Here is a 27,360-nt window from a genome sequence, read left to right on the forward strand (position 1 = left end):
TAATATTTGTCTGTTGCTCGTGATTTAATTTTCCTCCACCTTTTTGGACACATTGTCCCAATTTATTTATTTGCTGATACCAAAATCTGGATCTGTTTATAAAGCTCTCTAAAAGTATCTACAGGGTTAGTTGTTGCTTATCTTTATAGCACTCTTCCTGTGAATCGAGAGGTTGTAGGTTCAAGGTCCATTCGAGATTTGATGCAGAATTCTGGTGATGGGTTGACTGTGCCACCTTTTGAGGAAGGCACATCTTCATCCCTTTAACATCAGCACAAAAAAAATTATCAGATCCTTATAGCATTGGCCTTTGCAAATGGATTGTCTTCTTTCCTGTCCTATAACAGTGATTCCATTCAACACATCTCATTGGCTGTACAGGCTCTGTAGTATAATGGGGATTATGTTAGGGACAGTGTTGCAGGATCACCACTAATGGGAACTGAATAACCAAGGCTTTTCAGTTTTTAGAAAAGACGCACAAAAAGAAAAAGGAGGTGGGGCAGCACTGCTGAATTTTAAAAAAGAAAAAGAATGCAATTGTGAGCAAAGATCTTTAGTCTGGTGAAGTAAAATCTGTATGGGCTGAGCTTAGAAATACTAAGGAACAGAAAATGATAGTCAGTCAGGGTTGTACATAGATTCCCAATCTGTCACAGTAATACTGGGGACGACATTAAAAAGGATATTAAAGATGCAAATCAGAAAGGTGCAGCTGGACTTTTGGGCAACATCAATCTCCGTATAGATTGAGCAAATCAAATCAATAGCAGCACATTAGAAGAGGAATTCTAGGAGTTCACATGAGAGAATTTGAAAAATTAATATGTAAGTAACTGCAGAAAAGGCCATCTTTGACTCGCTATTGTGTACAGAGGAGTGACTAACTGACAATCCTTAGGGAAGAGTGGTCACAATAGGCTGGAATTCTTCACTAATGTGGAGAGTAGCATGGTTGTTTCAAAGACTAAGGTCCTGAATTTAAACAAAGGAAATTACATCAGTTTAAGGTGTTGCTAGGTATAAATTGGGATCATCATTTGAAGGGACAATGATAAATGGACAATGGCAAACATTTTAAGAATGTATGCACTAACTGCAAAAGTTATTCATCCCAGCTTGGCATGAAAATAAAACAGGAAATGTTGGAAATAATAGCTAACAAGAGCAATTAGGGATAGGATGAAGGAAGAGACTTACAAATTAATCAAATAAGCAATACTTCTGAGGATTAGGAACAGTTTAGATTCCAGCAAAGAGAGACAAAGGGACTGATTAAAAGGGGGAAAATAATGTATGAAACTACGCTTGCTGGGAATTTTCAAATTGATAGCAAAACCTTCTCGGGGATTTGAAGATAAAAAGGTTAGCAAGGACAAATAAAAGTCCCCTACATCAGAAACAGGGGAATTACTAATGGGGAACAAAGAGATGGCAGACCAGCTGCTGTGGGGAGGATGCAGAGAACCTTTGTTGAACAAGTTATGTAAGTAAGTACATTGCAGATGCCACAAAATGTGGACAAACATTAGGTTATCCACTTTGGTAGCAAAAACAGACAAGGAGATTAAGACCTGATGGCAACAGACTGGGAAAGGTGAGGTGCAGTGAGACCTGGGTGTCTTTGAACACCACTTGCTGAACGTCAGCATGCAGCTGCAACAGGCGGTGAAGAAGGCAAATGGTACGCTGCCCTTTATAGTGACAGGATCCGTGTACAGGAGCAGGAATGTCTTGCTGCTACTGTACAGTGCATTGGTAAGACCACACATCTGGAATATTGTGTGGCTGGATGAACACAGCAGGCCAAGCAGCATCTCAGGTGCTCCTGAGATGCTGCTTGGCCTGCTGTGTTCATCCAGCCTCACATTTTATTATCTTGGATTCTCCAGCATCTGCAGTTCCCATTATCTCTGGAATATTGTGGGTAGTTTTAGCCTCCTTAGCTGAGGAAAGATGTTCTGGCTCTGGAGGGAATGCAATGGACATTTATCAAACTTATTCCTGGGATGCCGGGACTGGCGAATGGGGAGAGACTGATTAGTTAGGACTATATTTGCGAAAGTTTGAAGGAATAAGGAGGAGATGCCAAAGAAACCTATTCAATTCTAACAGGATTAGACAGGGTAGGTGCAGGAAAGATGTTTTTGATGACTGAGGAGTCCAGAAGCAGAGGCTTCAATCTAAGGGTAGGGGATGGGCCTTTTAGGACAGAAATGATAGAGTATCCAGATAGAATATCATTTACTGTCATGTGTATTCAATATAAAATACAGTGAAAAGTGCGTACCATCATCCTATGTAGGTGCCATTCATATTAACATTGAATAAAATAAAAGTTTACTGAAAGATAGTCCAACTTTTCCTTCTCTGCTGATACAACATGCCACCGCTAAGAGTGTCCCACTCCAGGCTTCCCAGTTCACTCCATGCCACCGAGAGTGTCCCGCTCCAGGCTACATCAACCCACTCCGTGCCATCGAGAGTATCCCGCTCTGGGTTACACCAGCCCGCTCCGGGCTACATCAGCCCACTCCGTGCCACTGAGAGTGTCTTGCTCCAGGCTACACCAGCCCATGGCCCATGCCACCATCACGGGCCCACTCCACGTGGAAGCAAGCGTCCCGCTCCAGGCTTCACAAGCCGACTGACCAACTCAGTAGCCATGCCGCCTCCTGAAGATGCTCCAGGTGTTCTGGAGCCCATCAAAGCCGCCTCTGGCCGAAGAGCTCTGTCTATGAGGTAAGTTTGAGAAAAAAGAAGGAGAAGAAAGCACTCAGTGAAGGGGAAAAAGACAAAATGCAGACAAAAGGACAAGTCGGGGCACAGAAGGCCATACACTGCCTCCTCTGTTGCTGCCATCTTGAAATGAGGACAAATTTCTTCTCCCAGAGAGTGGCAAGCCTGTGGAATTCTTTGCCACAGAAAGCAGTGGAGACCAAAAAAATTGAAGATTTTCAAGAAAAATGGAAATGTAGTTCGTCAAAGTAAAGGGACCGAAGGATAGGGGGTCCAGGGACCTGAGTTGGTTGATTAGTCATGAACATACTGAATGTTGAAGCAGGCTTGAAAAGTCAATTGGCCTACTCCTGCTCCTATATTTTGGATTTCTAAGAGCCATCCTGAAAACTCAACCAGTGCCACATAAATGAGGCCTCCTCTACATTGGGGAAACCAAGCAGAGGCTTGGGGACCGCTTTGTGGAACACCTACGCTCGCTTCGCAACAAACAACTGCACCTCCCAGTCGCAAACCATTTCCACTCCCCCTCCCACTCCTTGGTTGACGTGTCCATCCTGGGCCTCCTGCAGTGCCACAATGATGCCAGCCGAAAGCTGCAGGAACAGCATCTCATATTTCGTTTGGGAGCCCTGCGGCCCAATGGTATCAATGTGGACTTCACAAGCTTCAAAATCTCCCCTCCCCCGACTGCGTCCCAAAACCAGCCCAGCTCGTCTCCGCCTCCCTAACCATTCCTCCCACCTCAAGCCCCATCCCCATCTCCTACCCACTAACGTCATCCCACCTTCTTGACCTGTCCGTCCTCCCTGGACTGACCTATCCCATCCCTAACTCCCCACCTACATTCACCTTTAGTGGCTCCAACCCTGCCTCTTTGACCTGTCTCCTCTCCACCTACCTTCTCCTCAATCCATCTTCTATCTGCCTCCCCCTCTCTCCCTGTTTATTTCAGAATCCCCTTCCCCTCCCCCATTTCTGAAGAAGGATGTCAACCCAAAATGTCAGCCTTCATGCTCCTCTGATGCTGCTGGAGGTGTTGTATTCATCCACCTCTACACCGTGTTATCTCAGATTTTCCAGCATCAGCAGTTCCCACTGTCTCTCCACATAAATGCATGTTGTCTTTCTTTTTATTTGCACTTACCATTGCTGCAGAAATGAAATGCTATATTTTAAACGGAAACCCAGTGCATTTATGAGATTCACTGTCTCACGTCTGTCAGAAACTCCAGCACTTGAAGCAGTCTACACTTTATTTTAATATACTTTGTTATTTTCATGTAAAATGAGTAACTGTTTCTTTATGTCCTACTCGTCCTCTGAATTGGAGTTGTTGGCAGAAGTGCCCACAGCAGACACTTGAAACCACGATGGAGTTATGGCGTGATGCCAGGTTAGCATGTACAGTGCCTTCTTAATTCATTGTGGTTGGGAGGTGTTTTCTATCAAGTGTCTTTTATCTGTCAACCAAACTAATTAGAAGCAAAGAAACTTAGGGATGTTGCCTGGTTGCACTCTGACTTTCAGTGCAATGGGAAGAGTGCAAAGGACATGATGGGTTCTTTTAGAAGAGGGAAACTTTGTGCTTTTTGCAAGCTCCGGATGTCTCGAAGCACTTTCCAGCCAATTAAATATATTTAAAATATAGTCACAGTTTAATGTCGGAAATGCAGCAATAAATTTGTGCATTATAATCTTCCACAAACAGCATGTGATAATTACAAGATCATTGAAGCATTGGAAGGGTTATTTGGATAGAAGTGGTTGGTAGGGAATCAGGGGAAAAGACAGGAGATCGGCACTAAGTAATAGACCCAGTGCAGGCGCAGTGTGCCTGTGATTCTGAAATAATCCGCTTTTCGTGTGATGGTGGATGAGGGTTGATATTGGCATAACACTGTGGTGACTCTCCTGCTCTGCAGCAAAATACCCATCCCCAGTTGCCATCGAGTATGTGGTGGTAAACTGCATCTTAGATGCAGTCCATGTGCTGGGGGTGAGCCAAAAGTGCTGTTTGGGAGGGAATTCCAGGATTTTGATGCAGCAACACCAAAGGAACGGTAATATATTTCCCAGAGATAATGGGAACTGCAGATGCTGGAGAATTCCAAGATAATAAAATGTGAGGCTGGATGAACACAGCAGGCCAAGCAGCATCTCAGGAGCACAAAAGCTGACGTTTCGGGCCTAGACCCTACATCAGAGAGGGGGATGGGGAGAGGGAACTGGAATAAATAGGGAGAGAGGGGGAGGCGGACCGAAGATGGAGAGTCAAGAAGATAGGTGGAGAGAGTACAGGTGGGGAGGTAGGGAGGGGATAGGTCAGTCCAGGGAAGACGGACAGGTCAAGGAGGTGGGATGCTTTCCGGAGAGACCACTCTCTCCGTGACTCCCTTGTTCGCTCCACACTGCCCTCCAACCCCACCACACCCGGCACCTTCCCCTGCAACCGCAGGAAATGCTACACTTGCCCCCACACCTCCTCCCTCACCCCTATCCCAGGCCCCAAGATGACATTCCACATTAAGCAGAGGTTCACCTGCACATCTGCCAATGTGGTATACTGCATCCACTGTACCCGGTGCGGCCTCCTCTACATTGGGGAAACCAAGCGGAGGCTTGGGGACCGCTTTGCAGAACACCTCCGCTCGGTTCGCAACAAACAACTGCACCTCCCAGTCGCAAACCATTTCCACTCCCCCTCCCATTCTCTAGATGACATGTCCATCATGGGCCTCCTGCACTGCCACAATGATGCCACCCGAAGGTTGCAGGAACAGCAACTCATATTCCGCCTGGGAACCCTGCAGCCGTATGGTATCAATGTGGACTTCACCAGTTTCAAAATCTCCCCTTCCCCTACTGCATCCCTAAACCAGCCCAGTTCGTCCCCTCCCCCCACTGCACCACACAACCAGCCCAGCTCTTCCCCCCCACCCACTGCATCCCAAAACCAGTCCAACCTGTCTCTGCCTCCCTAACCGGTTCTTCCTCTCACCCATCCCTTCCTCCCACCCGAAGCCGCACCCCCAGCTACCTACTAACCTCATCCCACCTCCTTGACCTGTCCGTCTTCCCTGGACTGACCTATCCCCTCCCTACCTCCCCACCTACACTCTCTCCACCTATCTTCTTTTCTCTCCATCTTCGGTCCGCCTCCCCCTCTCTCCCTATTTATTCCAGTTCCCTCTCCCCATCCCCCTCTCTGATGAAGGGTCTAGGCCCGAAACGTCAGCTTTTGCGCTCCTGAGATGCTGCTTGGCCTGCTGTGTTCATCCAGCCTCACATTTTATTATCTTGGTAATATATTTCCCAGTCAGGATGGTGAATGACCATTGCAGTAATTTGTCGAAGTGACGACTGTGCCAGCTTAAAAAGACATTGAGGAGTCATTCCTGCTTCCTTTAATTGCTACTAAAGAAATGTCATCAACCCTCAAACCTCCTAAAGGCATAACCATTGTTTATTTTGTTTTTTTTGGAAAATGAGAAATCTTAGTTCCTCCAGTGGGTTATTTCACAAAAGCAACATGTAACTTCTGTGGCAACAGTACGCCCACTACAGGCACTGCTGACATCTTTTGTATCCATTGATGGAATAAGCTACATGCCTATAGTTTTGTTTCATTTCACTGGCCTGGCTATATCTTCCCGAACTATCAGAGAGGGCCCTGTGGTTTAAAAGCAAACTCCTCAGTTGTAGTTTGCAAACAAATGTGGTGTTGAATTTTCCTTTTGACTGTGTGGAAATCTTGAAAGCAGAATGGTTTCCTTGCCATGAATGTTTTCCAAACTGTTTTACGAAGCACTGTGTTTGAGCAAATGTGGCAGAAAATGTGGGTTGCAACTTGTATAGGTGCGCAGCAGCCTGAACTGAGTTAGGGCAGAGACATGCGAAATTATGTGGTAAAGCTGAAAAGCAAAGAGAAAGTCACAACCGCCCCAAGAGGATCCCCCTCGTTCTCACATACCACCCCACCAACCTCTGGATACAACGCATCATCCTCCGACACTTCCGCCATTTACAATCCGACCCCACCACCCAAGACATTTTTCCATCCCCACCCTTGTCTGCCTTCCGGAGAGACCACTCACTCCGTGACTCTCTTGTCCGCTCCACACTCCCCTCCAACCCCACCACACCCGGCACCTTCCCCTGCAACCGCAGGAAGTGCTACACTTGCCCCCACACCTCCTCCCTCACCCCTATCCCAGGCCCCAAGATGACTTTCCATATTAAGCAGAGGTTCACCTGCACATCTGTCAATGTGGTATACTGTATCCACTGTACCAGGTGTGGCTTCCTTTACATTGGGGAAACCAAGCGGAGGTTTGGGGACCGCTTTGCAGAACACCTCCGCTCGGTTCGCGATAAACAACTGCACCTCCCAGTCGTGAACCATTTCAACTCCCCCTCCCATTCCTCAAATGACATGTCCATCCTGGGCCTCCTGCAGTGCCACAATGATGCCACCCGAAGGTTGCAGGAACAGCAACTCATATTCTGCTTGGGAACCCTGCAGCCCAATGGTATCAATGTGGACTTCACCAGTTTCAAAATCTCCCCTCCCCCCACTGCATCCCAAAACCAGCCTAGCCTATCCCTGCCTCCCTAACCTATTCTTCCTCTCGCCTATCCCTTCCTCTCACCTCAAGCCGCACCTCCATTTCCTACCTACCAACCTCATCCCGCCTCCTTGACCTGTCCGTCTTCCCTGGACTGACCTATCCCCTCCCTACCTCCCCACCTATACTCTCCTCTCCACCTATCTTCTTTTCTCTCCATCTTCTGTCCGCCTCCCCCTCTCTCCGTATTTATTCCAGAACCCTCACCCCATCCCCCTCTCTGATGAAGGGTCTAGACCCGAAATGTCAGCTTTTGTGCTCCTGAGATGCTGCTTGGCCTGCTGTGTTCATCCAGCTCCACATTTTATTATTTTGGATTCTCCAGCATCTGCAGTTCCTATTATCTCAGAAAGCAAAACCAGTGTGTCTCATCTGAACAGTGTTTTCACACGCTGATTTGTGGTAGTCAGATGCACGGAATTTGATTTCCCAGGAGAATCGGCATTCGTAGTCTCAGGATAACGGGTTCAGGACTGAGATGAGAAGAAATTTCTTCAAGTGATTGTAACTTGCTGAAATTTCCTATTCTATAGGTTGTAAATGCTTAGTAATTCAGGTTGCTCAAAGCTGAGATGATAGATATTTGTCTCTAAAGGAATGAAAGGATATAGGGATTAGGTGGGAAATAGAGTTGGCGTAGAAGATCAGCTTTGATCTTATTGATTAATGGAGCAGGCTCAAGAGACTGCTTGGCTCACTACTGCTCTTTTTTCTTATGTTCTTAAAGGGACAGACCAGGTCATCAGAGGTTAAGCTAAGATTTCATAATCGACCAGATCAACCACTTGAAGCACTGCGTGCAATCGCAGTCACTAGATCATACCAATACCAACATAGATCTGGAGAGGATACCATGGAAAGCAACAGCCTAATGTCTGGTATAAGGGGGGATAGCCATGAAGAAAGCTTCGAAAAAACTGCGTTTCAAAATTGTGAAGGAAGGTGCTTCAGGCATTCTTTGTGTAAAATATTCAATAGCAGTGATGAATAATTTGCCAAGCAAGATTGCAAAGGCCAAGATATGAGCTGGCTGAAAATGAAAAGCTGGAAACATATAGCAGTTCAAAGACAATCTGTACAGGAGGGAGAAAAAAAATTGAACCTGACATTTTGGGTAGGTACCCAGAGCCAACTAAAATATTTGCTTCATTTTCTGCACCGTGGTCACATTAAAATGTTTTATCTACCATTTACTCTGCTTCTGGCAAGAATTTGAACTGGTCTGCTGAGCTCAAAGCATTAAAATGTATTTATTGGCAAAATGCAGGAAACAGCGAAATGTAAAGGCTCCACAATGTACAGCAGCAGAGATAGCACTCTGTTCATTGACCTGATGTGAAACACAGCTGTTTGCACCCTGTGTTCTCTCTTTTTAAGTGTTGCCTACTCATCACAGTGATTATTAATGGCTTCTAGTGCACATTTTGGAAGGTGGGTGAGTGTTTGTTTGTTTGTTTGTGTGTGTGTGTGTTTGTGGAAATGTCAGAAGTTCAAAAAGAGTAGATTGCATCTGTAGGGAGAGAAAAACAGCTCTCCTGCTTTAGATCTGTGACCAATGCACAGAATCAAGAGAAGTATAGGCTTTGAAAGGAGTTTAGGAAGAAGAGAAAGAAAGGGAAGGACTGTAATAGGAGGATGGATAGGAATTATTAAATGACAAAATCAGCCATGGTTCAAAACCAAAGAGCAGTTATAATGGGACAAGTAAATCTCATAAACTGGATCAAAAGGAATACAGGAATACATACCAGATATGCTGCACAGCAATAAAATCAGGATTTGTTGAAAAAACTCAGCAGGCCTGACACCATCTGTGGACAGAAAGCAGAATTAATGTTTTGGCTCCAGTGACCCTTCATTAGAGCTGAAGTAATGAGGAAATGGTTGGTATATATGCTGAAGATGGAGTAGGACAGGGAAAAGAAGCAAATGATAGGTGGAGATGGAGCCCAAAGAGAGAGGACAACAGTTGAGCAATCAAAGGCGTACAGCAAGGTCAGCCTGGCAGAGTGAATAGCTGCCAAACGGTACAATTAGTGCCTGACAATGGGTTGGCTGTGGTAGCAGCCCATGTGATGACAGGCCTGCTGTGTGGGAATTGGGGTAAGGACATGGGCAAAGGTTTTCAAGCCCTAAAAGTATTGAACTCTTTCTCGAGCCTGAAGGCTGCAGGGTTCCCAAGTGGAAAAGGAAATGCTATTCTTCCAGCTTGCGCTGAGCTTCACTGTGGCAAGCCTGAGGAGGTCTTAGGAGTGGAGGAGGAGTGGACCATTTGTCCCAGATGGAACAGTCCCTACAAAAGGCTGACAAGGGTGGGGATGGGAATGTGTGTCTGGTGGTGATATTCTGGAGGAGGAAGCGGAAATGGTAGCTCTTGACCTTTTGGATATAGATGCAGCGGGGTGGTGAGTCAGGACCTGGGGGGCCCTATTGCTGTTGTGAATGGGCAAAAGTGCTTGAGATGGGTCGGACCCGGATAACAGCAACAGAGGGTGGAATCTCCTGTTGAAGAAGAAGGTGGAAATTTCTGAGTCCCCCTTGTAGGAGTTGGGATCACCAGAACAGATGTGACAGAGAAGGTGGGAGAATGGAATAGAGTCTTTTACGGGAAGCAGGGTGTGAGGATGTATAGTCGAGGTAACTGCGGGAATCAGTGGGTTTGTAGTTGATATTGGTGACCAGCCTATCCCCAAAAATGGAAGCCACTGTTGAGGGAGGAGTCAGAGATGGACCAGTTGAACGTGAGAGTGGGGTGGAAATTGGAAATAAAATTGATAAACTTTTCCAACTCTAGACGAGAGTGGGAGGTGATAATGTCATCAATGTCATATGATGCATAAGGTGCCTATGTATATGTTTTAATATTAAAATGAGCTTCCTGCTGTTTGTGAAAAATTGAATTTCCTCAGATTTTTGTTCAGTAAGAGGTTCCAGTCCAGTGCAAAGTCAAGGTGCCACAAAGTGCTTGGGAATTTTGAACCAACGTATGGACAGACATATTTATTCTTTCAGTAGCAGAAGTGTGGGTCCTTGAGAATAGGCTAGCGGCAAGATCATGCGTTTAAAGCAGCGAGCAGTCAGAGCCTTTTCCTGTATCCACTCCACTCTTCCTTTACAAAGTGCTCTGCTGGAATAACAGTAAGTTGCTTGGCAGCTGGTTTTATGATTTAGTAATGTACAGTGTCGGTCTACTCAGTCCTGATGATTTTAAAATGATTTTACATGCTGTCCTAACTGGTGCGCGATGGAAGTTTTATTTTTAGATAAACAAGCAGCCTTTCTCTATGTGATGACCAGGCGCTCCCAAATCCTTTTTTTAAGAATTTGCGAAAAGATAGAGATCTGCCATTTTCAAACGTACCCAGTGGCTATGTACTTGACTTTGAATGGATCGTCCGTGCAGAAGTGTAGTTGAAATGCACACTCATTTTTGAAGTGACAGTTCTTACAGATTGACTACATGTGACTTTATAGAGCGAGATGGTGTTTATTAGACACTCTGACGTAAATGGGCCAGTTTTTGTTGCCAAGTTTGGTGGAACACCGATTAAATGCGGTGAGCCACTTCTTGCCACGTGTGAAGCAGTGCCAGTGAATTTGCCTTTCTGGTCACTGGCTCGATTCTGGCTCTGGTTCAAGCGTCTGAACAACTAGCTTCACAGTGCAGCGCAGGAGTCAGATGACCAGATGCACAAGTGATTACAGGGTCACGAGGAAAAGAAAGAGGCTTAAAAACTGGGACCGTGATGAATTCTGTTAACTCGCTATGGCGTGCACTGCACAGGCCTGATTTGGCCAAGTGCCAATAGTAATTCCACAAAGAGGAGTGAATTGTAAAACATCTCTGGAATTCAAACTTCCTTTGATGAAGAGCTGTGCTGCTATCACTGGGTACTGAGATAGACTCGGAAACCCTTTTAAAAATTGTGATTGCATTTTGCAAAGGAAAGAAACTTGTGCTAATAAAGTAGCTTTCAAGACCATGGGATGTCACTTTTCAGTTGATAAACTATTTCTGTAATGTGTCTTTGTGCAAATATTTTTAAATTATCATCAATTTGAAACAAATCTTTCTATTCCCTGACCCGCTTTACCAGTGAAGTTGTACAGGGAGCCCTGATGCCAGTCCAGCCAGTTTCAAGGAATTTGCTGGTCATCAGTTGCTTGGAGGAGGGTGGAATTTCATGTCCTTTACAGTCTCTGAGCTACTTTCATGTCCGTTTCATGTGTGGGATTTCAATTCACTTGTGCAGTAGGAAATTATGTGTGATGCTGTAGTACTGAAAATGTTCATAACTTTGTTTTTCATTAACCGTCATTCATAAGGCTTGCGAACGTAGACTCGGAATTGATGTGATCCCGTTAGTGATATTATTTGTAAAGATGTCGGATATTCTGCGTTGTCTGTCCATGGTTTGCCTACAAACATACCACACTGATTGGCAAAGAACAGCTGGACCAATAAACTTACCCATATTCATGAAAGCCAACCAGACCAAACACCTCCACCCCTCCACTTCTCTTCAGAACATAGAACATAGAGTAGTACAGCACAGTACAGGCCCTTCACTCACGTTGTTGTGCCGACCTATTATCCTGCGAAGATCAAACTACCCTGTATACCCTAAACTTTACTATATTCTATGTGCCTATCGAAGAGTCACACAAAATTCTCTAAAATATCTGACTCCACTACCACCTCCAGCAGCGCATTCCACACACCCACCACTCTCTGTGTAAAGCACGTTTTCTTCTCTCTCTCTCTCTCTCTCTCTCTCTCTCTCTCTCTCTCTCTCTCTCTCCCTTTCTCTCTTCACCCTCCCCAAGCTATATCTTTTCCTCTGAGCTGGAAATATCGTTGCTGGACAAATAAAGGAATGAATCTTCTGGAAAAGACCTCTCTTAACCCCTCAGATAATTGAAATCCATGTGGGCAATCGGGCAGACCAAATCTTCTCTCTAAAAGTGTTGATGTTTGTTAGAGACAACAATGAAGAGATAAGGAGCTAAGCTAAGTAGATGGAGTTAAGATCAATCAGAGTCTGAATAATTGGTAGAAGACAATCAAGAGTTTGAATAGCTAACTCCTATCCACCCCTTCCTCACCTTCAGATATGATATAATGTCTGCCTTGAGGTATCAATTCTCAGCCATCATTCCCTCGGTCTCCAGAAAGTCCTCCAAAAGATTCCCGATTTTTTTGCCTCCTTCACTACCGTCAACAGCTTATGAATGTAGGCCTTCTTCAGTTGGGAACACTCTTGGTTCAACCTAAAATTCAAGCCAATGGAACAAGACTTCCACTGAGTGCAAAGGTAAAAAGACCGTTTGTGAGAAGCTCTGTTGCAAACTTTGACTTGGTGGATGATGTTACACTCACACACATGTTCATACTCCTCTCTACACAGTACCACACAGGGAGGCAGCAATGTCATCATTCCTCCAGTGACAGAGCTCCTCTGGTGTTTAATATTCTTCACATTCAGTCCTGAGTTTGTTCATACTCTCGCTCCCAAGTACCTTAATAAAAGAAACGTGTCGAGAATCCCAAAAATGTAGCTACTTTGGTGTTCAAGTCATAATACAACTAATAAGTACCGAAGGCCAGTGGAAATCCACCTATCAGAGGGAGGAGAAGAGAAGGAAAAGAAAACACTGCAGGTCCAACTATTGACAAGCTCATGACTCAAAACCTTATGATTTTCAAGTGTTTTTTTTTGTCTTTATTCAAGCACGGGATGAGGGCATCACTGGCTAGGCAGCATTTATTGCCCATCCCTAATTGCCCAGACAGCACTTAAGAGTCAGCCACATTGCTGTGCGTCTGGAGTCACATGTAGGCCAGTCCAGGTAAAGATGGCAGATTCTTTCCCTAAAGGACATTAGTGATACAGATGGATTTTTCCCCACACTCAACAATGGATTCATGGTCATCAGTAGATACTAAATTCCAGATATTTATTGATTTCAAATTCCACCATCTGCCATGGTGGGAGTTGAACCCAGGTCGCCCGAACACTGCCTGGGCCTCTGGATTAGCAGTCCAGCAATAACATCACTAGGCCATTGCCTAGGGTGGCGCAGTTTGTTTTGTCAACCTTCTTTACTGGGATCTGCCATAGTCAGCCTTGCCTTCCCACCTCACACAGCACCATTAGCAAAACAATCCCATCATTTATTTCACTCACTGGGTGTGAAACATCATGCACATAGTGGGCATCATATTTGTTATGAAACAATCAGCAATGCCCTGAGGATGTGGTCGGGTATCTATCATTCTGTGTTCTTTCTCTCATTCTGTAAGAGTTTCTGAGTCCCACTCTGATTAATACAGCTGTGTCCATGAGTTAGAAGCAATGTTCATTCTGTACTTCAGTTGTATCCCTCCCAGTAAAATGATGAGCCTTTTTATAATTTCTTAAGTCCGTAAGCCACACGAGTACCTTGTGACATTTTATGCTGACCTACAGTGAAGTGATTTGTTTTCATTGCCCTGCCTGAGGAACATAATGTTCAACTGAGCTCTGTGGCTGGTGTGTTTTTGAAAGGGAAAAAACCAATATTGCATAACAGGCAAAAACTATCAAGCGTTCCTCAACTTGAGGAACACAACATCCTTGATGTTTGCACAAACATGCTGTGATTCTCCCAGTTACTGTCACAGCTGGTTGGTTTTGGGGCAGTACAATGAATCTCCATGCATCAGAAGAGAAAGAGGAATAATATCAGGTTTGCTATTCTTGCTCACGGTCCACCAATCATACTTGAGACTGCTAAATGAGGACAGCAACAGCACGATTATCAAGTTGCTAATTACCAAGTGCTTTTCATTTTTGGAGTGTAGAATATATTGACTCTCACTGCACAGAATGGTGCCATTTAGTTGAGCAGGCCATTATTGGTGTTTGTGCTACACTCAAGTCAACCACAGCTAGAATATTGTGAACAGTTCTGGTCCTGTTTATCTAAGGAAAGATATACTGACATTGCAGTCAGTCTAAAGAAGGTTCACTGGGCTAATACCAGGAGAGGATGAGTGAGTGGTATGAATAGTATTCATTGGAATATCACTGTTATTGAAACATAGAATCTACTTAGGGAATAATAAACAAAGAACTGCAGATGCTGAAGATTTGAAACAAAGTCAGAAATTGCTGGAGAAACTCAGTGGAGGGAAGTTGTATCAGAGATAATGGGAACTGCAGATGCTGGAGAATCCAAGATAATAAAGTATGAAGCTGGATGAACACAGCAGGCCAAGCAGCATCTCAGGAGCACAAAAGCTCTCTGATGAAGGGTCTAGGCCCGAAACATCAGCTTTTCTGCTCCTGAGATGCTGCTTGGGCTGCGTGTTCATCCAGCTTCACACTTTATTATCAGTAGAGGGAAAGCAGTGTTAATGCCTCCAGTCCAGTGATCTTCAGAACTCAGAACTAGAACTTTACTTAGCCACACTTGGAATTTTGCGTACATATCTGGCCACCACACTACCAGAAGGATATGGATATTTTGGAGAGGGTACAGAAAAGATTTAGCAGGTTGTTGCCTGATATGGGGAATTTTAGCTATGATGAAAAGTTAGATAGACTGGGTTTGTTTTCACTGGAATGCAGCAAGTTGAGGGGCACCCTGATAGACATTTATAAGATTGTGAATGGCATGGATAGAGTGGAAAGTATGAGGCTTTTCCCAGGATACAGGGGTCAATTACTAGCAGACAGAGGTTCAAGGTGCAGGGGTGGGGGGTGGATGTTTAAACAAGATGTGTGAGGCAAGTTTTTCACACAAAGGGTGGTAAGTGTCTGGAACGTGCTGCCAGACGAGGTGGTAGAAGCAGACTCAATAGCAGCATTCACGAAATACCTGGGTGAAAACATGAATAGGAAGAGAATAGAGGGATACAGGTCCTGAAAGACAAGACAGTTTTAGTACGGAAGCGCAATATACGTCGGGTACAGCTTGGAGTACCGAAGGTTTTGTTCCTGTGGTGTACGTTCTTTGCCTTTTGCTCTAACTCAGATATTTAGGGCACTTGACAGGGTAGATATGGAAAAATTGTTTCCACTTGTGGGTGAGCCCTTTACCAGAAGGCGCAACCTCAGAACAAGGGGCTGCACGTCTCAGACAGAGCTGAGGACGAATTTCTTCTCTCAGGAGTACTGAAGCTGGAATTATTTAACTCCGAGTGCTGTTGAAGCTGGGCTATTAAATCAATTTAAGGCTGAGATGGACAGATTTTTAATCAGTAAGGGAATCAAGGTTTATGGGGTAAAGATGGGAAGATAGAATTGAGAATTATCAGATCAGCTATGATCTCATTGAATGGCAGAAGCAGACCCAATGGGCTGAATGGCCCACTTCTGTACTATCATCTTATGGTCTAACATCCATCTGTTCACCCTATTAACATGGCAATCTGGAGATGGTACGTAACAATGAATAGTGGAGCATGAAGCGATACCAATCATGAAAGAAAATAGTGGGGTGGGCAGAGGGGTCTCGGATTTGGCAAAGTAATAATTTCCCTCTGACTTTTATTATGCCCAAACTTTGTCAGTAGTGGGGGAGTTTTGCCTTTTGTCTCAATTTTGAACCTCAATCTCTTGCCACTTGATTATGTTCTGCTCTTGAAACCACCATTCATTGTTTTATCTGTGTTCTGGTTTGATTCTAGTGGGGTAATTATCTTACAAGCAAAGATCAGTCAGACTGGGCTTGTACCATTTGGAGTTTAGAAGAATGATGGGTGATGTTATTAAAGCATAAAATTCTGAACACACTTGGCAGGATGGATGTTTCACCTTGTGGGCAAGACGAGAACTAGCAACAAAACTTAAAAATACTGGGACGTCCATTTAAGACTGAAGCCTCTTCTCTGAGGGATTGAGTGTCTTTGGAACTCTCATCTGCAGAAGGTCGTGAAAAAAGATTCAGTGAATATTTTTAAGATAGTGGTAGATTAGATTTTTGAATTTTTATTTATTTGAGTAGAAATTTGGAATAAATCTCAGAATCCGACAGGCTGTGATTTTATTGATCGGGAGAGCAGACTAGAAGGGCTGAATGGCCTATCTCTGTTACAAAATCGCATGTTTTTATTTATTTTATACAATATATCTAAACTTGATTATTTCAGTGTGCTCCACAATGGCTTCCTGTCTCCCATTCACCACAGCATTCTGCAGCCAACTTGCTCCAAGTTCCATTTACCCTTCTTGCTGACCTGTACTGATCTGGCAATTCTTCAATTTTAAATTGATTTCTAAGTCCCTCAATGGCATTGTTCCCCTGCCTTCTACCCCTCCATTTATCTCTGTAATTGGCCCCAACCCCGAAGATACCTGCTCCCCTCTAGTTCTGGCCCTAACTACATACTCCCAGTTTTTCCTGATGCTGCCTCCATTGGTGGCTGTTACTTAAGCTGACAAGCTCTGAAGCCACCAATAATTTCATCCTTGCTTCACTTTACTTGGCTTTCCTTCTCTAGGACTCTCCTTAAAACTCAAACTTATATTCCTCCTCCCACAAGCTTATTATATTTAGGTGGTCCACACATTCTTGCAGTGTACTTTGGGGATGTTTAAAGGCTCTGCATGAGTACAAGTTGTTGCATGTTTGCAGTGACATTAGACCATGTGAGTCATCCCTGCTAAAATCCAAGTACTTGATCAGCAGGAGCAGCTGATGCGTTACAAGCCCTAGGCAACCCCTTCTCCCCAACCAACCCCCATATGCCAGGCAATTGACCAACTCCTGGGAATAACGGGTGTGCCAGGAGAAACCGACAGACATTTTGTTTTTAGATAGAGTGCGAAGGACTTGGATGTCACCCCACATTTATTGAGCTTTAAGACCATAAGAAATAGGAACTGGACTAGGTCATTCGGCCCCTCAAGCCTGCTCTGCTAGTCAATAGTATTGTAGCTGACCCGACATTCCTCACATTCACTTTTCTGTTGCAACAGCAATAGGAATGATCCACATTGTGTCTGAGTCACATTGCAGTGGTAAATACATTTGACTGAAAGACATAGTAAACCAGGTTGTGTTTTACAACAATCCAACTGGTTTCATAGTTATTTTATCTGAAAGCATGTCTCCAATTGCCCTATTTCCCTTTGAGCAATCATCACCTCTGAGTTTTGAGTTCAATACTAAACACACTAGGCTTCTGGACCATAACATACACTCTGATAAAAGGGATTGCACCTTTTTCACTTTTATTGAAGGTATGTCTAATCAACTGAAACAAACTTGGTGCTTTATTTTCTGAATCAGCTTAATTTACCTCATTGTGATCTATTTTTAAAACATCACATCTTGGGTTTTTGCCAAAATGATGACCTCAGTGTTGGCTGCCAACAATATTTGGAATTACAAAGCCTTAGTGATCTCATGTATCCTGTTCCCAGTTGAAGACAGTTGATCAAAACTCGGTACAGGCTATTACAGTCCAGAAGGATGTTCAAGCCTTAAATGTCACTTCCTAAGAGAGAGTTAAATAGTTGTTGTCACAACAAGCACCTCCTGTTATAATTTTAATAAGTTGTTTTACAACCGTGCGAAACTTGGAGTAAGGGTGGCAGTCATCACTGTTTCCAGCCTGCCAGTGCTGTACTCTAGGAGTTGTCAGTTTTTGCTTTGAAAGGCTCCATATCTGCTTGTCAATCCATTGATGTTCAACGTAAGGAATGGTAGGAATGCTGACACTAAAACTGGTTTTGCAGACTAGACCATTAACCTCTCTTTGCTGTTTCACTCTAATTTCAGTGTATTTCCCTGACAGCTGCTGAAAATATTGTTTGAAATTCTCCCCAAGGGAAAAAAATGACAATTACGCTCAGCCCCACACCCACATGTGACTGCCACTTTCGAAAATGCAATAAAAAATTAAAGAGAAACCTCTTTACTGAAGAGGCTGTGGAGTTGGCTGTCACAACAAGTAATTGAGGCAAAATTGCTCAGGTGCTTTGAAGAGTAAACTAGACAGACATTGAGAGGAATACGGGATGTATGGAAAGGCTAAGATGAAAGAAGAAAATTGTTTGGAGTTTAGTCAATAGCACAGACCAGTTTGAATGAATGGCCTTTTTCCGTGCTCATTAGTTCATTAGACTCTTGAATATAGTGATTCACACTGAAAGGCAATGAGACTTTAGAGGGTTTGTCAAAAGTACCATGTTCAAACCAACATGTCTCTGCTTGTGTTTATGTTATACCCAAGTCCCCACCTACTTCATCTAATCCTATCTGCTTATCTTTCTAATATTTGTCAACAACTGAGCACTGATGCAACAGGGCATACCTGAGGATTAAGTTCATGATCAGCTTGCTATTGTAAGTAACGGGTTACGATTGCAGCTTTCTTAATCCCTTACCATAAACTCATAATAACACATGTATCCCAAAAGATAGTCGTACTGCCCTCCACCTCATTGTGACTATTTGTTGTTTCTTAAGTGACTCTAAGGTTTTGCCTATGTTTTGATGTCCAGCAATCAATTTCCACTTATAAATTTTCCATCTTACTTGGTTGAGCCTAAGTACTTTTAGCCTTTTGTTAGATTTTAGTTGGAAGTAGGAGCTATAATCTACATTTATGCACATTTATTATTTAATAGATGCTGTATTAAGAACCATATAAATTTATTGTGGCATAGAAAGAGGCCATTCAGCCTTTCAAGCCCATGCCAACTCTCTGCAGAGTAATCCATACCAAGTAAGACTTTGCCTTTAAAGCCTGATTGGGCTTTTCTCATGCCCCAGCACTTAAATACATTGAGTCGTGCTTGCCACTCGAATATTTCCTGCCTGTGTTGGCGATTAGCTTGTGCCTGAGGGAAACTCTAAATATTTTCATCCCATACTCAATGGCTCTTCCTTCAGCGATCTAGATGCTTAACTCTGGAATTCCCTCCCTAAATCATGCCACCTTTATCCTGCCTCCTTTCAAGATACCCTTTACAGCCTATTTTATAAAGCTGATTCCAGAAATAGGTTGGCCTTTGGTACCAATAATGCACTGTTAATTTATAAAGGAATTGTGACAATGTTACGCAAGCAGAAGAAATGGTATGGAATCGCAGGCAAAATTGTTATGAATCAGAGGTTTTAGCTGTTTCTTCAAAGACCCAACTCCACACAAGTGGGAATTCTCCACCTGCGTTTGCCCCACCCTGCTCACTTGGGATAACAATCGATGTTGAAACATTTATGTAACTATTAGAGCAATCTACATATTCTACCTGCATTCTGGTGGCTCCCTCACAAAATATTAGAGGTATTGCAGGGGTTGTGCCACAAATATTGTCATACTCTTAAGGAGTATCCTTAAAAACATTGCCATATCCTTTGTAGGCATAAAAATAGTGTTGGACTTTTGGAAGGGCATATTCCCGTGAGCAATTGCGGACTTCTATTGAGATGGAGTGAGTGTGAGGAGGAGGAACAGGAGAAGTGGAACCTGCAAACATTTACACACTAGGAACAGTCCCCTGCAAATTTTTACAGCCATTCTTTAAGATGGGGCCATGGAAATGGAGTTAGGATAAGGGTAAGAAACAGGCCTTCAAATGTTTTAATTTGTTAAAGACTCAGATGCTGAGAGGAGTTCTGTTCTTATTATAAAATGAGTATTTTTTGTAGACATCAACAAAATTAAAATTCTGGAGAGTCAACACACAGAATTTCACTGCTTTCATTACAAATGCATTGTCTATGCAGAATATACTCCTGCATAGAAATTCAATTTGTGACAGTATCCAGTCCACTGCCAAATCATTGCAGTAAATCAATGCAATGATACCCACATGGATCTATCATTGCTACACCAGAGTACTTTTTATGCACAAATGTGGTTTCTATTAAAGAAATAATGAACAACTAGTAAACAACAGCAATGAAAAGCAATGTGTGTTGATGCCTGGTGTTGGAATCAGAAACTGATTGGGAACTTGCTTTTTTTTTAAACATAGCTTGTTTCTGAATCAGAGCATTGTGCATTCAGCTCCCGGCTGTACTGAGGGACTGCTGCAGATATGATGTTATTCTGAGGCCTTTTCAGTTGGGCATAAAAGATCCCATACTTTGATTTGAAGAACATCAACATTGGCCTGACCAATATTTCACTCTCTAACATTTATCTCTCGTTTGAATTGATGCCAACGCTTTGGGGAAATTTTTCCCTCATGTATGCTCCACATTAACCAGAATCCTGTTGTCAACCAATCAGCACCCTGTTTCTCAATAAATAGACCTAGTGGTATTATCAGTGCACTTTAATCCAGAGATCTAGATAATTTAAAGCTTTTAAGAAGATTTGTAACTTGGGTTGTGGGTGAAGTTGTAGACATGGTCTCCGAGCTGGTGGTTTGGTGGCAAACGCTTTCTCCCCCTGCAAGATAACACTGTCAGTTCCCCTCCAGTGAAGCTGGATGACGAAACATTTGCAACCAAACCCCTTGGCTCTGTGAACACGTCTACAACCTCAGACCTACGTAATGTTCTGGGGGCCCAGGTTTGAATCCTGCCATAGCAGATCATTAAACTCAAATTTGACAAATACCTGAAAGTACCGAGTCTAACAAAGATCATGAAACCATTGTCGATTGTCTGGAAAAACCGATCAGGTTCATAAATATCTTTTAGGCAAGGAAACCGCCATCCTTACCTGGCCTGTGTTAAGAGATACCACTCCAGATGCATTGCAATGTGGTTGACATTTAACTGCTCTCTGGGAAATTAGGGATGGTCAGTGATACCCATATCCCATGAATAAATTTTTAAAAGATGATCACTTTGCTGTTTATGGGAACTTGCTCTGCACAAATTGGTCATCATGCTTTCCACATTACAACAGTACTTCATATATTCTTTAGTATTGTGGAAAAAGAGATGAGTTGTTGAAGCTTCTTGCATTGCATTTGCCAGGACGGATGCAAGAGTTGCAAATTTTGAAGGGAACAATAATTGACATTACTTGAGAAACGGAGTACTGATTGGTTAACATGTGCTTTCTGGTTTCCATGGAGTATGCACTAAGGAAATTGTTTCCCTAAGCTTTTGCTTCAGTCCAAGAAATGGCAAACTGACTCTGGTCAAGATGTATAATGAAGAATGCACCCACTGCTGTTCCCTTGGACATTTGATATTCTTACATTAGTCCTGTTTAGTGCAAAATGAAAGCTTTGTTTTTTGCAGCAATACTGGACTTCTGTTACACCAATGACCAAAAGTAGTATTTTGGTGCAAAGTGCTTCCTGAGATTTTGAAAGATGCTCTTTAAATCTTTCTCCCTTATTTATCCTGCTATATAAATTAAACAACTTTAATACAGTCTACGCTTGATATCCCAGTTATTTTCATGTTAAAGAAAAGACTAAATATTTTGAAACAGCAACATAAATAAAATGCCAAATAAAGGATTTGTTGCTGAGAAATTTAAATTACGGGTTTGAATTTAGGGACTAGACTAAAAAAAATTGGACCACAATTTAGCTTTTTATGGTGTATATGAATACTTGTTGAATTTGAATAGGAATGTGCAGCAACCCAATCTGTTGTTGCAAATGTTTCTTTATGTCTTGCTCAGGAGCCCTCGAGCTAAGCATCTCTTCAGATTCTAATGTTTTTTAAGCTTCCGACAACCCCCTCTGCTTCAGGTCATCTCTTATTCTTTCATGTTTTAATAAAATGCCGTATTGTCTGTGCTGATATTGATGTTGCTGTAAAGGGATGTGACTTTGGGAACACAGTAATGTCCTGCTAAGCTAGGTTTATCTCACTGACTGCTCCTTTTACCAGCCTGGCATCACGCTGTCAGCTTGGGTCAGGATGACATGAGCCGATTACAGTTTCTGCGTTAGAGGAACAGACAGCTGCTCTATTTTATGCACTCAGAGGCAATCGGTTGCTTGGCCAATCCTTACACTGGAAGTTCAAATTGTATCCCATAATTGGAAGTTGGCATCAAAATTTTCATTACCAACCCTCCTGTGGAGCTCTGGTCCTTTCCTTTTCTTGACATCATCAAAAATGTAAGTAACTCCGTTCAGCCCATGTGCTATCCAGGAACTTAATTCAGTTCAGCCTTGGGATTAATCTAATCACCCAAGTAGAGATATGCTGCTATTTTCACACTGACTTATCAGAGGAAATCAGCTCAATTTGCTGATAGTGTGTTCATCAGGAGGAGACCCCTTATTTACTTGACCCATCTGTGAGTGTCCAATTAGGGCTCTAACTCCTTCCTGTCCCTGTTCACTCATCATTTGCGGAGTCACTGACTGTCATTGACGACTGATCTTCTGAGCCAGAAACTCTGGAACTCCCTCCATAAAGCTCCCTGTCTTTCGAGGTTGCTTTTCTCCTATAAGGTGCTTCTTAAACCTGTACTTTAGATCAAGATTTTGAACATCTACCCTAATATAATCTTAGTCTAGTTTGGATTTGTAACACTTCTGTGAAGTTCTACATGACAAGGCCAACATAAATTCAACTTTTTGTGTAATGTTTGCCAAGTATATTGAAATGGAAATTTTGCCATGGTCAGTTGTGTGAAGGGAGCAATATGGCATTGTTAACCTAGGGGGCTGATAACTTAGTGGTGTTATTACTTGACTGTTAATCCAGAGATCCAGGTGGTGTATAGGTGACCTGGGTTTGAATCCTGCCTTGGTAGACAGTGGTATTTGAATTCAATAAAGAAGAGTACATGAAAACATTTTTGATTGTTGTAAAGAAACAATCTGGTTCAGTAATGTCCTTAAGGGAAAGAAATCTGTCCTTACCTGGTTTGGCCTACATTGTCTTTAGACCCACAGCCACATGGTTGACGCTTCACTGCCCTGTTGGTAAATATGGATGGGTAATAAATGCTGGCCTGGGAAATAAATGCTGACCTAATAAATGTAGCTAGCAATATCCACATTCCACAAATGAATAATTAAAAAATACTCATTCTATTCAGTCGTCCTAATATCAATTGAATTGGATGCCAGCTCACTATATAATGGATCAGAGAAACAGGAAAGCTGACGTTTCAGGTCTCGACCTGAAACGTCAGCTTTCCTGCTCCCCTGTTGCTGCCTGGCCTGCTGTGTTCCTCCAGCTCCACACTGTGTTACCTCAGACTCCAGCGTCGGCAGTTCTTACTATCTCTCACTATATAATGGACTGCCCATGCTGCCTTGCTTCCTCCTAAGACACCATTTTAACCCATCATGTGTTAGTCATATTTAAGGCAATGAGCATAATTTGGAAATTGCAAGGAAGGTGCAAAAGCTATCATGTAACTGGCTTCTTTTACATTCAGTTTCTGGTCTTTTCAAGAAGCCCAATTACAAAGTCTGCACAAAGTTCCTGAATTGAAAGAAATGAAGTAAGTGGTAGATTGATATGAGTAAGTTATTTACAGGAGATCTGAGAAAAGATGTTTTCACCCAGAGAGTGATGAAAATATAGAAGGTGCAGTCTAAGAGGGTGGTGGAGGCAGGCACGCTTGCAACATTTAAAAGCATCTGGAAAAGCACTTAAAATGACAGGCAGTATTAGGCTATGGACCAAGCGCATATAAATGGGATTAGTCTGGTTTTTGTTGGTCAGCAAAGATGTGGATGGGCCGAAGGGCCTGTTTCTGTGCTGTATGACAGTACAATATCCATGAAGAGATTAAACATTACTGACAATGGGCAGATCTCCATCATTTATCTTTCCTAACACCCATCTTGTTTTTCTTTTACAGATCCAGCTTCAGCCTACATCAGACAGCTTGAAAGCAAAGTCAAGCTACTGGAAGAAGATAACAAGATTTTAGCACAGGTATGCCCCACCAGACTGTTAGTTTGAACATTGGGCCAGTGTGTAGAATTCTCCAACATCAGCCACTGCTTGGGGTGATTAGTGTAAGGCCTTCTCCTGAAAATGCAACAAGGTCAGAAATTTTGCATCGTGCTTCCACACATTGAGTATTGTTGGTCTCTGGAACCTGTCCAAATATAAACTCATGGCATGAAGAAGTATTGTTCGGTGATGGCAGTGAAGTCTCCTAATATCCAAATGATACTCACTTCCTGAGTAAACGGGACAAAGTCAATGACAAATCTATTGGCCTGGAAGGCAACTCATCCCTCACACCCTGCCCCCGTAATAACCGCCAAAAGACAATCCCCCTCACCCTCGCATACCACCCCACCAACCTCCAGATACAACGCATCATCCTCCGACACTTCCACCCTCTACAATCCGACCCCACCACTAAAGGCTTTCTTCCATCCCCACCCTTGTCTGCCTTCCGGAGAGACCACTCTCTCTGTGACTCCCTTGTCCGGTCCACGCTCCCCTCCAACCGCACCACTCCCAGCACTTTCCCTTGGAACCACAGGAAGTGCTACACCTGCCCCCACACCTCCTCCCTCACCCCCATCCCAGGCCGCAAGATGACTTTCCACATCAAGCAGATGTTCACCTGCACGTCCGCCAATGTGGTATACTGCATCCGCTGTACCCGTTGTGGCTACCTCTACATTGGGGAAACCAAGCAGAGGCTTGGGGTTGGTCCGTGGGACCGCTTTGCATAACATCTATGCTCGGTTCGCAATAAACAACTGCACCTCTCAGTCCCGAATCATTTTAACTCCCCCTCCCATTCCTTAGATGACATGTCCATCCTGGGCCTCCTGCAGTGCCATAATGATGCCACCTGTAGGTTGCAGGAACAGCAACTCATATTCCGCTTGGGAACCCTGCAGCCCAATGGTATCAATGTGGATTTCACCAGCTTCAAAATCTCCCCTCCCCCTACCGCATCCCAAAACCAGCCCAGCTTGTCCCCGCCTCCCTAACCTGTTCTTCCTCTCACCTACCCCCTCCTCCCACCTCAAGCCGCACCTCCATTTCCTCCCTACTAACCTTATCCCGCCCCCTTGACCTGTCCATCCTCCCCGGACTGACCTATCCCCTCCCTACCTCCCCACCTACGCTCACCACTACTGGCTCTATCCCCGCCTCTTTAACTTGTCTGTCTCCTCTCCACCTATCTTCCCATCTATCCATCTTCGGTCCGCCTCCCCCTCGCTCCCTATTTATTTCAGAATCCTCTCCCCATCCCCCTTTTCTGATAAAGGGTCTCGGCCTGAAACGTCAGCTTTTGTGTTCCTAAGATGCTGCTTGGCCTGCTGTGTTCATCCAGCTCCACACTTTGTTATCTCGACACATCCATTGGTACATGTCAGCAGTGTGGGACCGATATAACAGGATGGTTGTCAAATGTCATTTCTGACTGTTTGTAGGCCTGGTGGGTTTGTGTTGAGCCCAATCTGCATCACTTGCACTTGTATATGTGATGCCATAGTACAACAACACTGAAAGTTGGCAATGTCTTTCAAGCCATTCAAGACAGCAGCAATGTGGATCCATTATTGGCTGAGTGATAGGAGTGATTTTTTTTGGGCTGGAGGAAAGTTTATTATGGAACTCCCAGAGGTCAGTCTTTGGGGCCCTTGCTTTTCTCGATATACATTGTTGACCCAGATCTCGAAGTGCAGGGGACACTTTCAAAACTTACAGATGACACTAAAGATGGAAGAATTGCGAGGTGTGAGCAGTGTGCAACTCCAAAAGGGCAAGTTGGTGGAATGGGCTGATAGGTTGCAGATTAGTCTTAAAGCAGAGAACTGTCAGGTGATGAACATTGATAGACAATATAAAAGAAGTACTGTTCTAAAGGGGATGCAGAAGCAGAGGTGCCTGAGTATATATATGCACAGATCAGTGAAGGTGGCAAGATAAGTAGAGAGAACAGTTAATAAAGCCTACAGTTCTCTTGGCTTTACTAATAGAAGAAGAGTACAGGAGCAATGGGGTGATGTTGCACTTGTACGAGGCTTGTTCGACTTCAGCTGGAGTGTTCGTTACAGCTCGTCAAAAAGTATAGCTTTTCAGAAAACTGTTGAAAGTGGGATCACGTGAAATTCTGTTTGCAGCTTCTGTTCTCGTTCTATTTCCTGCGGTCTCTCGGCTTCTGCTATATTTTTATCATCTCTGTCTCTCTTCACCATCAGTATGGTTATTTTTATCGGCCTTCCTTTTGAAATTGAATGCAGTGAGACTGGTAATTTGTGGGATAGCTGTGTAAAAATAGCCAGAAAAGCCACTAAATTGCCTTTGCAAGATATGCATGTCCCACCCTAATTGGCTGATCTTTGAATGCTCTTTGAAATGGCTAACTGGTTGTGAATGATTCCTACAAAATTTCAGAAGAGAATTGTAAACATCAGTTGACAATGACCTTGGCACGGTGGCAATCCCAGCCTACTCAAATTCAAATTGTCGAAATTCAACAATAGAATAACTAAGGAAAGTGTCAAAAGCCCAACAATAAAAGCAACTGCTTAAATGTGTCAGCTGGTGAAAGGTGAACTGTACCCAGTAACAGTACGGTTAATTTAGGAATGAACAAATATTTGCTGAACTGGATAGCTCTGAAACCAGAACCAAAGGTTCTTTTATCATTACCACAGAACCCAGTACTCCGTTCCCTTTGTTCCAATCTCCTGACAGTTATCTCGTCATCCTGCTGTTCATTTATACTTGCCATCATGTATCACTCTCCTTAGACCTGCCTTGCTCCAATGCAAAAGTAGAGACTGAATTGATGATGTGCATCAGACAAATGCAACCAGGTTTGTGCTGCTGCTCTGAATCAACAACAGTCATTGATTTTGTTTTGCATGGCTGAATAATGTGTGACATTTCCAGCATGTCAGATGACTTCTATTTGTAATGGCATGAGGAACCCTGGCCTGCCTTTAACAAGCAGAATCCTGCATTCTCCCAACCCCACTCGACAACCCTAGCTCACTGTAACGCTTTCACAACTGGCTTTTGTCTTGTACTCAATCACCATTTCTTTCTGGTGCTAAAAGTTACAATACAGGTCTGCCCATCCTTCTTCTGCTGTCTTTGTATGATATCAAATGGGGATGGTTTAGCCTGT

At 43.5% G+C, this 27,360-nt stretch overlaps 1 protein-coding gene across 3 annotated transcripts in view; it reads left to right on the forward strand.

The window, feature by feature from the left end:
* The window catches only part of ccdc85ca (coiled-coil domain containing 85C, a), a 254,322-nt gene that overhangs the window by 127,169 nt on the left and 99,793 nt on the right, over positions 1-27,360 (forward strand). For all 3 annotated transcript variants that reach the window (XR_007248276.2, XM_048537710.2, XM_048537712.2), the window contains exon 2: positions 24,109-24,185. Coding sequence is in view for 2 of the 3 variants with exons in the window: in XM_048537710.2 (XP_048393667.1) it covers positions 24,109-24,185 (77 nt within the window). In the remaining variant the exon portion in view is untranslated. The remainder of the gene's footprint in view (positions 1-24,108; positions 24,186-27,360) is intronic.

The sequence above is a fragment of the Stegostoma tigrinum genome, chromosome 10, assembly GCF_030684315.1.
Source record: "Stegostoma tigrinum isolate sSteTig4 chromosome 10, sSteTig4.hap1, whole genome shotgun sequence".
Classification (NCBI taxonomy): domain Eukaryota; kingdom Metazoa; phylum Chordata; class Chondrichthyes; order Orectolobiformes; family Stegostomatidae; genus Stegostoma; species Stegostoma tigrinum.